At 47.5% G+C, this 13,386-nt stretch overlaps 1 protein-coding gene across 6 annotated transcripts in view; it reads right to left on the bottom strand.

Annotated features, from left to right (window-relative positions):
• Nucleotides 1–13,386, bottom strand: part of LOC118382154 (rho GTPase-activating protein 29-like) — a 72,709-nt gene that overhangs the window by 24,488 nt on the left and 34,835 nt on the right. For all 6 annotated transcript variants that reach the window (XM_052463083.1, XM_052463081.1, XM_052463080.1 and 3 more), the window contains 6 exons: nt 12,652–12,804; nt 9,363–9,427; nt 2,977–3,087; nt 1,623–1,703; nt 914–1,069; nt 536–673 (listed from right to left, as the gene is read on the bottom strand). In XM_052463083.1, coding sequence (XP_052319043.1) covers nt 536–673; nt 914–1,069; nt 1,623–1,703; nt 2,977–3,087; nt 9,363–9,427; nt 12,652–12,804 — 704 coding nt within the window. The remainder of the gene's footprint in view (nt 1–535; nt 674–913; nt 1,070–1,622; nt 1,704–2,976; nt 3,088–9,362; nt 9,428–12,651; nt 12,805–13,386) is intronic.

Below are 13,386 nucleotides of genomic sequence, written 5' to 3'. Positions count from 1 at the left end.
TGGCCTACCTGGTTAAATAAAGGTGATCTGGCCTACCTGGTTAAATAAAGGTGAACTGGCCTACCTGGTTAAATAAAGGTGATCTGGCCTACCTGGTTAAATAAAGGTGAACTGGCCTACCTGGTTAAATAAAGGTGAACTGGCCTACCTGGTTAAATAAAGGTGATCTGGCCTACCTGGTTAAATAAAGGTGAACTGGCCTACCTGGTTAAATAAAGGTGAACTGGCCTACCTGGTTAAATAAAGGTGAACTGGCCTACCTGGTTAAATAAAGGTGAACTGGCCTACCTGGTTAAATAAAGGTGAACTGGCCTACCTGGTTAAATAAAGGTGAACTGGCTTACCTGGTTAAATAAAGGTGATCTAGCCTACCTGGTTAAATAAAGGTGAACTGGCCTACCTGGTTAAATAAAGGTGAACTGGCTTACCTGGTTAAATAAAGGTGAACTGGCCTACCTGGTTAAATAAAGGTGAACTGGCCTACCTGGTTAAATAAAAGGTGGAAAAAAACATGTTTTTTTTTTTTTTAACTCACAGCTTTGAGTGTGAGGTCACACTGAGCCAGCAGTTCTCTGATCTGAGTGAGGATGTCTGTCTTGGTGCTGGCCAGCTCTGCCCTCCTGGTTCCTGCATCAGCTACACAGGATCTGTAGTGGTCCCTCGCATCCTCAGCCTGAGAGACAGGGAGGAGAGACAACATTAGAACTCAAGGTTAGAGAATCAGGAACTGGAGGGTTGTCGGTCACAGAGCTGACTGGGGGAAATATAGCGGGAGTGACCTCGCAAATGGGTCAGATTCACCTACTGCTGCTGGGCCCTTAATCAAGGAACTTAACATAACAGATTATTCTAAATTGGCCAATAAAGCCTATTGACTGCAGTTAATTGGAAATTATCAGGCCTTCTCCCATACCTTTTGTAGAGCCTCCTCCTCCAGTTTCCTCTTCTTGTCCAGCTGTCTGGGCTGTTCCTCCTGGGAGCGGCTGGCTGACGACTGGGCCTTCTGGTACTCGTCTGTCCTCTGGGTCTGGGCCCACTGGGCCTTACGCAGCGCCGCCTCGGACTCTTGCTGCACGGGAGAGGGGCGTTACACACAGGTGAGTGAAGTAACACACACACACACACACACACACACACACACACACACACACACACACACACACACACACACACACACACACACACACACACACAGGTGAGTGAAGTAACACACACACACACACACACACACACACACACACACAGGTGAGTGAAGTAACACACACACACAGGTGAGTGAAGTAACACACACACACAGGTGAGTGAAGTAACACACACACACACACACACACACACACACACACACACACACACACACACACACACACACACAGGTGAGTGAAGTAACACACACACACACACACACACACACACACACACACACACACACACACACACACACACACACACACACACACACACACACACACACACACACACACAGGTGAGTGAAGTAACACACACACACAGGTGAGTGAAGTAACACACACACACAGGTGAGTGAAGTAACACACACACACAGGTGAGTGAAGTAACACACACACACACACAGAGAAAGGCAGAGGGACAGAAGTCTCACAAACCATTTTCTTCTGTTCTCTCTGCCACTGCTCGTTGAGGTCTTTCCTCAGTTTGTCCAGCTCAGTCTTTCTGGACAACAGCGGCTACAGGACGCACAAAGAGGCACAACATAGAGGATTGTGTACATTGCACTTCTGTCACAAATAATTATCAACCCAAATGAAAAATGTTGCCCTGTCAGAGGTCAGATCGCCGTCGATCGCTACATTATTGAGTCTTGAAGGTTTGTCAGTCCTACCTGTAGGAATGTGTTCTAGAGCGTCAGTCCTACCCGTAGGAATGTGTTCTAGAGCGTCAGTCCTACCCGTAGGAATGTGTTCTAGAGCGTCAGTCCTACCCGTAGGAATGTGTTCTAGAGCGTCAGTCCTACCCGTAGGAATGTGTTCTAGAGCGTCAGTCCTACCCGTAGGAATGTGTTCTAGAGCGTCAGTCCTACCCGTAGGAATGTGTTCTAGAGCGTCAGTCCTACCTGTAGGAATGTGTTCTAGAGCGTCAGTCCTACCTGTAGGAATGTGTTCTAGAGCGTCAGTCCTACCTGTAGGAATGTGTTCTAGAGCGTCAGTCCTACCTGTAGGAATGTGTTCTAGAGCGTCAGTCCTACCTGTAGGAATATGTTCTAGAGCGTCAGTCCTACCTGTAGGAATTTGTTCTAGAGCGTCAGTCCTACCTGTAGGAATGTGTTCGAGCGTCAGTCCTACCCGTAGGAATGTGTTCTAGAGCGTCAGTCCTACCTGTAGGAATGTGTTCTAGAGCGTCAGTCCTACCTGTAGGAATGTGTTCTAGAGCGTCAGTCCTACCTGTAGGAATGTGTTCTAGAGCGTCAGTCCTACCTGTAGGAATGTGTTCTAGAGCGTCAGTCCTACCTGTAGGAATGTGTTCTAGAGCGTCAGTCCTACCTGTAGGAATATGTTCTAGAGCGTCAGTCCTACCTGTAGGAATTTGTTCTAGAGCGTCAGTCCTACCTGTAGGAATGTGTTCGAGCGTCAGTCCTACCCGTAGGAATGTGTTCTAGAGCGTCAGTCCTACCTGTAGGAATGTGTTCTAGAGCGTCAGTCCTACCTGTAGGAATGTGTTCTAGAGCGTCAGTCCTACCTGTAGGAATATGTTCTAGAGCGTCAGTCCTACCCGTAGGAATGTGTTCTAGAGCGTCAGTCCTACCCGTAGGAATGTGTTCTAGAGCGTCAGTCCTACCCGTAGGAATGTGTTCTAGAGCGTCAGTCCTACCTGTAGGAATGTGTTCTAGAGCGTCAGTCCTACCTGTAGGAATGTGTTCTAGAGCGTCAGTCCTACCTGTACTAGTGTGTTCTAGAGCGTCAGTCCTACCTGCAGGAATGTGTTCTAGAGCGTCAGTCCTACCTGAATGAATTTGTTGGTCTGCAGGGCAGTGGCAGTCTGCAGGAGGAGTTGGCTGTACTCTGTGTCATTCTTAAACGTAGAGATATAGGTCTCTCTGAATGGCATGTAGTCCTGTGGGCCAGACAAACAGACAAACAGAAAAATATAATTTGTCACATTCTCTTCTCGTGTGTTCAAAGAGAGACTGAACACACCGACTCCACGTTTCTCTGTTGCTCATTTAAGAAAAACGAGATTTCTGTTTTTTTTAGGGGATGTGGTTTGATGAGGCAGTTACTGATGGGGTTTTTCCCCCCATGAGACAAATTAGGAACCAAATGAGGGTCACTTCCTCAAAATAGTCAGGATCTCTAAGGTAACCCATGAAAATATTTCATTCATTTTGACAAGGTTTTTAGTCGAGCAATTTTACATCTAGCCGAGATGTTTGGTGAAGTATTTCTCAAGAGACAAAATGTGGGACGTGTCGTCTTATTTAAACGATGTCCGATCCACTGCGTTGCTGGACCAGTCTGTCTCACCATAGAGATAGAGACCAGTCTGTCTCACCATAGAGATAGAGACCAGTCTGTCTCACCATAGAGATAGAGGCCAGTCTGTCTCACCATAGAGATAGAGGCCAGTCTGTCTCACCATAGAGATAGAGACCAGTCTGTCTCACCATAGAGATAGAGACCAGTCTGTCTCACCATAGAGATAGAGACCAGTCTGTCTCACCATAGAGATAGAGACCAGTCTGTCTCACCATAGAGATAGAGGCCAGTCTGTCTCACCATAGAGATAGAGGCCAGTCTGTCTCACCATAGAGATAGAGGCCAGTCTGTCTCACCATAGAGATAGAGGCCAGTCTGTCTCACCATAGAGATAGAGGCCAGTCTGTCTCACCATAGAGATAGAGGCCAGTCTGTCTCACCATAGAGATAGAGGCCAGTCTGTCTCACCATAGAGATAGAGACCAGTCTGTCTCACCATAGAGATAGAGGCCAGTCTGTCTCACCATAGAGATAGAGGCCAGTCTGTCTCACCATAGAGATAGAGGCCAGTCTGTCTCACCATAGAGATAGAGGCCAGTCTGTCTCACCATAGAGATAGAGACCAGTCTGTCTCACCATAGAGATAGAGGCCAGTCTGTCTCACCATAGAGATAGAGACCAGTCTGTCTCACCATAGAGATAGAGGCCAGTCTGTCTCACCATAGAGATAGAGACCAGTCTGTCTCACCATAGAGATAGAGACCAGTCTGTCTCACCATAGAGATAGAGGCCAGTCTGTCTCACCATAGAGATAGAGACCAGTCTGTCTCACCATAGAGATAGAGGCCAGTCTGTCTCACCATAGAGATAGAGGCCAGTCTGTCTCACCATAGAGATAGAGGCCAGTCTGTCTCACCATAGAGATAGAGGCCAGTCTGTCTCACCATAGAGATAGAGACCAGTCTGTCTCACCATAGAGATAGAGGCCAGTCTGTCTCACCATAGAGATAGAGGCCAGTCTGTCTCACCATAGAGATAGAGGCCAGTCTGTCTCACCATAGAGATAGAGGCCAGTCTGTCTCACCATAGAGATAGAGACCAGTCTGTCTCACCATAGAGATAGAGGCCAGTCTGTCTCACCATAGAGATAGAGACCAGTCTGTCTCACCATAGAGATAGAGGCCAGTCTGTCTCACCATAGAGATAGAGACCAGTCTGTCTCACCATAGAGATAGAGGCCAGTCTGTCTCACCATAGAGATAGAGGCCAGTCTGTCTCACCATAGAGATAGAGACCAGTCTGTCTCACCATAGAGATAGAGGCCAGTCTGTCTCACCATAGAGATAAGAGGCCAGTCTGTCTCACCATAGAGATAGAGACCAGTCTGTCTCACCATAGAGATAGAGGCCAGTCTGTCTCACCATAGAGATAGAGACCAGTCTGTCTCACCATAGAGATAGAGACCAGTCTGTCTCACCATAGAGATAGAGACCAGTCTGTCTCACCATAGAGATAGAGACCAGTCTGTCTCACCATAGAGATAGAGACCAGTCTGTCTCACCATAGAGATAGAGGCCAGTCTGTCTCACCATAGAGATAGAGACCAGTCTGTCTCACCATAGAGATAGAGACCAGTCTGTCTCACCATAGAGATAGAGACCAGTCTGTCTCACCATAGAGATAGAGACCAGTCTGTCTCACCATAGAGATAGAGGCCAGTCTGTCTCACCATAGAGATAGAGGCCAGTCTGTCTCACCATAGAGATAGAGACCAGTCTGTCTCACCATAGAGATAGAGACCAGTCTGTCTCACCATAGAGATAGAGACCAGTCTGTCTCACCATAGAGATAGAGACCAGTCTGTCTCACCATAGAGATAGAGACCAGTCTGTCTCACCATAGAGATAGAGACCAGTCTGTCTCACCATAGAGATAGAGACCAGTCTGTCTCACCATAGAGATAGAGACCAGTCTGTCTCACCATAGAGATAGAGGCCAGTCTGTCTCACCATAGAGATAGAGACCAGTCTGTCTCACCATAGAGATAGAGACCAGTCTGTCTCACCATAGAGATAGAGACCAGTCTGTCTCACCATAGAGATAGAGACCAGTCTGTCTCACCATAGAGATAGAGACCAGTCTGTCTCACCATAGAGATAGAGGCCAGTCTGTCTCACCATAGAGATAGAGACCAGTCTGTCTCACCATAGAGATAGAGACCAGTCTGTCTCACCATAGAGATAGAGACCAGTCTGTCTCACCATAGAGATAGAGGCCAGTCTGTCTCACCATAGAGATAGAGACCAGTCTGTCTCACCATAGAGATAGAGACCAGTCTGTCTCACCATAGAGATAGAGACCAGTCTGTCTCACCATAGAGATAGAGACCAGTCTGTCTCACCATAGAGATAGAGACCAGTCTGTCTCACCATAGAGATAGAGACCAGTCTGTCTCACCATAGAGATAGAGACCAGTCTGTCTCACCATAGAGATAGAGGCCAGTCTGTCTCACCATAGAGATAGAGGCCAGTCTGTCTCACCATAGAGATAGAGGCCAGTCTGTCTCACCATAGAGATAGAGGCCAGTCTGTCTCACCATAGAGATAGAGGCCAGTCTGTCTCACCATAGAGATAGAGGCCAGTCTGTCTCACCATAGAGATAGAGACCAGTCTGTCTCACCATAGAGATAGAGACCAGTCTGTCTCACCATAGAGATAGAGACCAGTCTGTCTCACCATAGAGATAGAGACCAGTCTGTCTCACCATAGAGATAGAGACCAGTCTGTCTCACCATAGAGATAGAGACCAGTCTGTCTCACCATAGAGATAGAGGCCAGTCTGTCTCACCATAGAGATAGAGACCAGTCTGTCTCACCATAGAGATAGAGACCAGTCTGTCTCACCATAGAGATAGAGACCAGTCTGTCTCACCATAGAGATAGAGGCCAGTCTGTCTCACCATAGAGATAGAGACCAGTCTGTCTCACCATAGAGATAGAGACCAGTCTGTCTCACCATAGAGATAGAGACCAGTCTGTCTCACCATAGAGATAGAGACCAGTCTGTCTCACCATAGAGATAGAGACCAGTCTGTCTCACCATAGAGATAGAGACCAGTCTGTCTCACCATAGAGATAGAGACCAGTCTGTCTCACCATAGAGATAGAGGCCAGTCTGTCTCACCATAGAGATAGAGACCAGTCTGTCTCACCATAGAGATAGAGACCAGTCTGTCTCACCATAGAGATAGAGACCAGTCTGTCTCACCATAGAGATAGAGACCAGTCTGTCTCACCATAGAGATAGAGACCAGTCTGTCTCACCATAGAGATAGAGACCAGTCTGTCTCACCATAGAGATAGAGACCAGTCTGTCTCACCATAGAGATAGAGACCAGTCTGTCTCACCATAGAGATAGAGGCCAGTCTGTCTCACCATAGAGATAGAGGCCAGTCTGTCTCACCATAGAGATAGAGGCCAGTCTGTCTCACCATAGAGATAGAGGCCAGTCTGTCTCACCATAGAGATAGAGGCCAGTCTGTCTCACCATAGAGATAGAGACCAGTCTGTCTCACCATAGAGATAGAGGCCAGTCTGTCTCACCATAGAGATAGAGACCAGTCTGTCTCACCATAGAGATAGAGACCAGTCTGTCTCACCATAGAGATAGAGACCAGTCTGTCTCACCATAGAGATAGAGGCCAGTCTGTCTCACCATAGAGATAGAGGCCAGTCTGTCTCACCATAGAGATAGAGACCAGTCTGTCTCACCATAGAGATAGAGGCCAGTCTGTCTCACCATAGAGATAGAGACCAGTCTGTCTCACCATAGAGATAGAGACCAGTCTGTCTCACCATAGAGATAGAGACCAGTCTGTCTCACCATAGAGATAGAGACCAGTCTGTCTCACCATAGAGATAGAGGCCAGTCTGTCTCACCATAGAGATAGAGACCAGTCTGTCTCACCATAGAGATAGAGACCAGTCTGTCTCACCATAGAGATAGAGGCCAGTCTGTCTCACCATAGAGATAGAGACCAGTCTGTCTCACCATAGAGATAGAGACCAGTCTGTCTCACCATAGAGATAGAGGCCAGTCTGTCTCACCATAGAGATAGAGGCCAGTCTGTCTCACCATAGAGATAGAGACCAGTCTGTCTCACCATAGAGATAGAGGCCAGTCTGTCTCACCATAGAGATAGAGACCAGTCTGTCTCACCATAGAGATAGAGGCCAGTCTGTCTCACCATAGAGATAGAGACCAGTCTGTCTCACCATAGAGATAGAGGCCAGTCTGTCTCACCATAGAGATAAGAGGCCAGTCTGTCTCACCATAGAGATAGAGACCAGTCTGTCTCACCATAGAGATAGAGACCAGTCTGTCTCACCATAGAGATAGAGACCAGTCTGTCTCACCATAGAGATAGAGACCAGTCTGTCTCACCATAGAGATAGAGACCAGTCTGTCTCACCATAGAGATAGAGACCAGTCTGTCTCACCATAGAGATAGAGGCCAGTCTGTCTCACCATAGAGATAGAGAGCAATGACTGCAGCTGTTTATCCGAGCTAGTGGGCAGCTGTTTATCCGAGCTAGTGGGCAGCTGTTTATCCGAGCTAGTGGGCAGCTGTTTATCCGAGCTAGTGGGCAGCTGTTTATCCGAGCTAGTGGGCAGCTGTTTATCCGAGCTAGTGGGCAGCTGTTTATCCGAGCTAGTGGGCAGCTGTTTATCCGAGCTAGTGGGCAGCTGTTTATCCGAGCTAGTGGGCAGCTGTTTATCCGAGCTAGTGGGCAGCTGTTTATCCGAGCTAGTGGGCAGCTGTTTATCCGAGCTAGTGGGCAGCTGTTTATCCGAGCTAGTGGGCAGCTGTTTATCCGAGCTAGTGGGCAGCTGTTTATCCGAGCTAGTGGGCAGCTGTTTATCCGAGCTAGTGGGCAGCTGTTTATCCGAGCTAGTGGGCAGCTGTTTATCCGAGCTAGTGGGCAGCTGTTTATCCGAGCTAGTGGGCAGCTGTTTATCCGAGCTAGTGGGCAGCTGTTTATCCGAGCTAGTGGGCAGCTGTTTATCCGAGCTAGTGGGCAGCTGTTTATCCGAGCTAGTGGGCAGCTGTTTATCCGAGCTAGTGGGCATTGTTGAAAAAAAAATCTAAACCCAACCCTCAAGTAAGTCATGACGAACTCACACAAAAAAATAAACTCTGTTTTGGACGAGACTGACTTCATGAACCAAAATTATTAATCAAATTTCACACTTTTGTAGTAAATGTCGACACTACAATAAAATGTTTGACTAATATCGATGCACATTTTCTATCAGGCCGTTTTCTATCAGTGAAGTTGTTCGTTGCCATCATTTGCACTTTAAGTTTAAGAGGGAGGAGGGTAAGCTATGTTTTAGTCTGTTTAGCTGCAGGCATAGATACACTGAGTGTACAAAACATTAGGAACACCTGCTCTTTCCATGACAGACCACACCAGGTGAATGTAGGTTAAATCCACTTCAAATCAGTGTTTATGAAGGGGAGGAGACGGGTTAGAGAAGGCTTTTTAAGCTTTGAGATAATTGGGACATGTGTTGTGTATGTGTGCCATTCAGAGGGTGAATGACAAAATATTGAAGTGCCTTTAAACAGGGTATGGTGGTAGGTGCCAGGCGCACCGGTTTGAAGAAAAAAAAAAAAGAAAAAAAAAAAACCCAGCCAACTTGACACAACTGTTGGAGTCAACATGGGCCAGCATCCCTGTGGAACGCTTTTGGACACCTTGTAGAGTCCCTGACCCGATGAATTGAGGCTGTTCTGAGGGCAAAAGGGGGGTGCAACTCAATGTTTGTAAGGTGTTCCTAATGTTTTGTACACCCAGCTTATATCCGTGGTCTGTGCTTGTGTTCAATTATTCTAAAACATATTACCTGTTGACTCGCAAGCATCTTTGCAGATTCTGCCATTTTGGCACAGCTCTTGGCACATTCGATGTCTGGGGGGGAAGAGATATAGCAGATAAGTCAGTGGATGTGTTGTTGACAGGGGGGGGAAGAGATATAGCAGATACGTCAGTGGATGTGTTGTTGACAGGGGGGGGAAGAGATATAGCAGATACGTCAGTGGATGTGTTGTTGACAGGGGGAAGAGATATAGCAGATACGTCAGTGGATGTGTTGTTGACAGGGGGGGGAAGAGATATAGCAGATACGTCAGTGGATGTGTTGTTGACAGGGGGGGGAAGAGATATAGCAGATACGTCAGTGGATGTGTTGTTGACAGGGGGGGGAAGAGATATAGCAGATACGTCAGTGGATGTGTTGTTGACAGGGTTCACACATTTGTAAGCATGTCCATCCACTAAAATGTAGCGTTAAGATTTCCCTTCACTGGAACTAAGATGCCTAGCCTGAACCATGAAAAACAGCCCCAGACCATTATTCCTCCTCCACCAAACTTTACAGTTGGCACTATGCATTGGGGCAGGCAGTGTTCTCCTGACATCCGCCAAACCAAGATTCTTCCATCGGACTGCCAGATGCAGTGAAGCGTGATTCATCCAGAGAACATGTTTCCACTGCTCCAGAGAACATGTTTCCACTGCTCCAGAGAACGTGTTTCCACTGCTCCAGAGAACATGTTTCCACTGCTCCAGAGAACATGTTTCCACTGCTCCAGAGAACATGTTTCCACTGCTCCAGAGAACATGTTTCCACTGCTCCAGAGAACATGTTTCCACTGCTCCAGAGAACATGTTTCCACTGCTCCAGAAGACGTGTTTCCACTGCTCCAGAGAACATGTTTCCACTGCTCCAGAGAACATGTTTCCACTGCTCCAGAGAACATGTTTCCACTGCTCCAGAGAACGTGTTTCCACTGCTCCAGAGAACATGTTTCCACTGCTCCAGAGAACAGGTTTCCACTGCTCCAGAGAACAGGTTTCCACTGCTCCAGAGAACGTGTTTCCACTGCTCCAGAGAACGTGTTTCCACTGCTCCAGAGAACATGTTTCCATTGCTCCAGAGAACATGTTTCCACTGCTCCAGAGAACATGTTTCCACTGCTCCAGAGAACATGTTTCCACTGCTCCAGAGAACATGTTTCCACTGCTCCAGAGAACATGTTTCCACTGCTCCAGAGAACATGTTTCCACTGCTCCAGAGAACGTGTTTCCACTGCTCCAGAGAACGTGTTTCCACTGCTCCAGAGAACATGTTTCCATTGCTCCAGAGAACGTGTTTCCACTGCTCCAGAGAACATGTTTCCACTGCTCCAGAGAACATGTTTCCACTGCTCCAGAGAACATGTTTCCACTGCTCCAGAGAACATGTTTCCACTGCTCCAGAGAACATGTTTCCACTGCTCCAGAGAACATGTTTCCACTGCTCCAGAGAACATGTTTCCACTGCTCCAGAGAACATGTTTCCACTGCTCCAGAGAACATGTTTCCACTGCTCCAGAGAACATGTTTCCACTGCTCCAGAGAACATGTTTCCACTGCTCCAGAGAACATGTTTCCACTGCTCCAGAGAACATGTTTCCACTGCTCCAGAGTCCAATGGCAGTGAGCCTTACACCACTCCAGCCGACGCTGGGCATTGCGCATGGTGATCTTAGGCTTGTGTGCGAATGCTCTGCCATGGAAACACCATTTCATGAAGCTCCTGACGAACAGTTATTGTGCTGACGTTGCTTCCAGAGGCAGTTTGGAACTCTGTAGTGAGTGTTGCAACCGAGGACAGACTATTTTTACGCACTATCTGCTTCCGCACTTGGTGGTCCCGTTCTGTGAGCTTGTGTGGCCTACCACTTCAAGGTTGAGCCATTGTTGCTCCTAGACGTTTCCACTTCACAATAACATCACCGACAGTTGACCGGGGGGGCAGATCTAGCAGGGCAGAAATTTAACGAACTGACTTGATGCCACGTTATAAGTCACTGAGCTCTTCAATAAAGGCCATTCTACTGTCGATATTTGTCTATGGAGATTGCATGACTGTGTGCTCAATTTTATACACCAGTCAGCAACAGGTGTGGCTGAATTAGCCGAATCCACTAATTTGAAGGGGTGTCCACATACTTTTGTATATATAGTGTATGTCCACTAACATGGATGTCTAGCTCAGTTTAAGCAGTTATGCTTAAGGAAGAGTGGGCCAAAATTCCTCCACAGTGACGTGAGAGACTGATCAATAACTACAGGAAGTGTTTGGTTGGAGTCATTGCAGCTACAGTAAATTCCTCCACAGCGACGTGAGAGACTGATCAACAACTACAGGAAGTGGTTGGTTGGAGTCATTGCAGCTGGTGGACTGATCAACTACAGGAAGTGGTTGGTTGGAGTCATTGCAGCTGGTGGACTGATCAACTACAGGAAGTGGTTGGTTGGAGTCATTGCAGCTAAAGGTGGACTGATCAACTACAGGAAGTGGTTGGTTGGAGTCATTGCAGCTGGTGGACTGATCAACTACAGGAAGTGGTTGGTTGGAGTCATTGCAGCTAAAGGTGGACTGATCAACTACAGGAAGTGGTTGGTTGGAGTCATTGCAGCTGGTGGACTGATCAACTACAGGAAGTGGTTGGTTGGAGTCATTGCAGCTAAAGGTGGACTGATCAACTACAGGAAGTGGTTGGTTGGAGTCATTGCAGCTGGTGGACTGATCAACTACAGGAAGTGGTTGGTTGGAGTCATTGCAGCTGGTGGACTGAAACTACAGGAAGTGGTTGGTTGGAGTCTATTGCAGCTAAAGGTGGACTGATCAACTACAGGAAGTGGTTGGTTGGCAGTCATTGCAGCTGGTGGACTGATCAACTACAGGAAGGGTTGGTTGGAGTCATTGCAGCTGGTGGACTGATCAACTACAGGAAGTGGTTGGTTGGAGTCCTTGCAGCTAAAGGTGGACTGATCAACTACAGGAGGTGGTTGGTTGGAGTCCTTGCAGCTAAAGGTGGCACAACCAGTTACTGAGTGTAAAGGGGACAATAACGTTTTCCACACCGGGGAATTGGGTGTTACTCATAACTTGTTAATTAAATGAATGAAAAGAGTATCAGCATTTTGATTCCATTTATTTCATTAGTAGGTTTTGACTGAAGATCTGAGGTAAATACTGATATGAGTTGGGCCTAGGCTATTTTCTAGCCAGGTGTGTATGTGTGAGCCGTGTGTAGGTCATGCGTGTGTGCATGCTTGCAGGTGAATGCATGTGTCTGACTAACCCAGTCCCAGGCGTTTGTCGACCCAGGCCAGCAGATCTTTGGTGTACTTAGACCAGGCCTTGGCATAGAGCAGAGCCGACTCCACCCCGCTGTCGTTCTTCTGCAGCGTCAGGTCAACATCCTCCTCCTCCTCAGACAGCGCCACCTCTGGGCCTGGATATGTAGTACAGGAGGAGCATCGATCATACAGTCTCTACTGTTGTTACAGTGGGGGGGTTCCTAACCACATTGGGGGATAGGGGTGGGGGTTCCTAACCACATTTGGGCGGGGGGTCCTAACCACATTGGGGGGGTTCCTAACCACATGGGGGGGAGGGGGGGGTTCATAACCACATTGGGTGGGGGGTGGGGGGGTTCCTAACCACAGCGTGGGACTAGTAACCGGAAGATTGCAAGTTCAAATCCCCGAGCTGACAAGGTACAAATCTGTCGTTCTGCCCCGGAACAGTCAGTTAACCCACTGTTCCTAGGCAGTCATTGAAAATAAGAATTTGTTCTTAACCGACTTGCCTAAGCTAAGAGAAATGTTGCAGTCTTAAAGCTAATTTCAGCAATGTCTTTAAATTAAAATAAATACTGAAACCAACGTTGTTATTCTTACAGAAGCAATTTTACTTATATCGGCAATTTCTGTGATCAGGCTATGTTCCTGTAGATGCTTTTGTTCTAAAACCATTATTTGGTCAACAATAACGTGCATTAACCTGCAATGAAAGTATCTGCCCTGCTGCCCTT

The sequence above is a fragment of the Oncorhynchus keta genome, chromosome 15 (assembly GCF_023373465.1).
Source record: "Oncorhynchus keta strain PuntledgeMale-10-30-2019 chromosome 15, Oket_V2, whole genome shotgun sequence".
In the NCBI taxonomy this organism is placed as follows: domain Eukaryota; kingdom Metazoa; phylum Chordata; class Actinopteri; order Salmoniformes; family Salmonidae; genus Oncorhynchus; species Oncorhynchus keta.
This window is presented reverse-complemented; position numbering and strand designations above follow the sequence as displayed.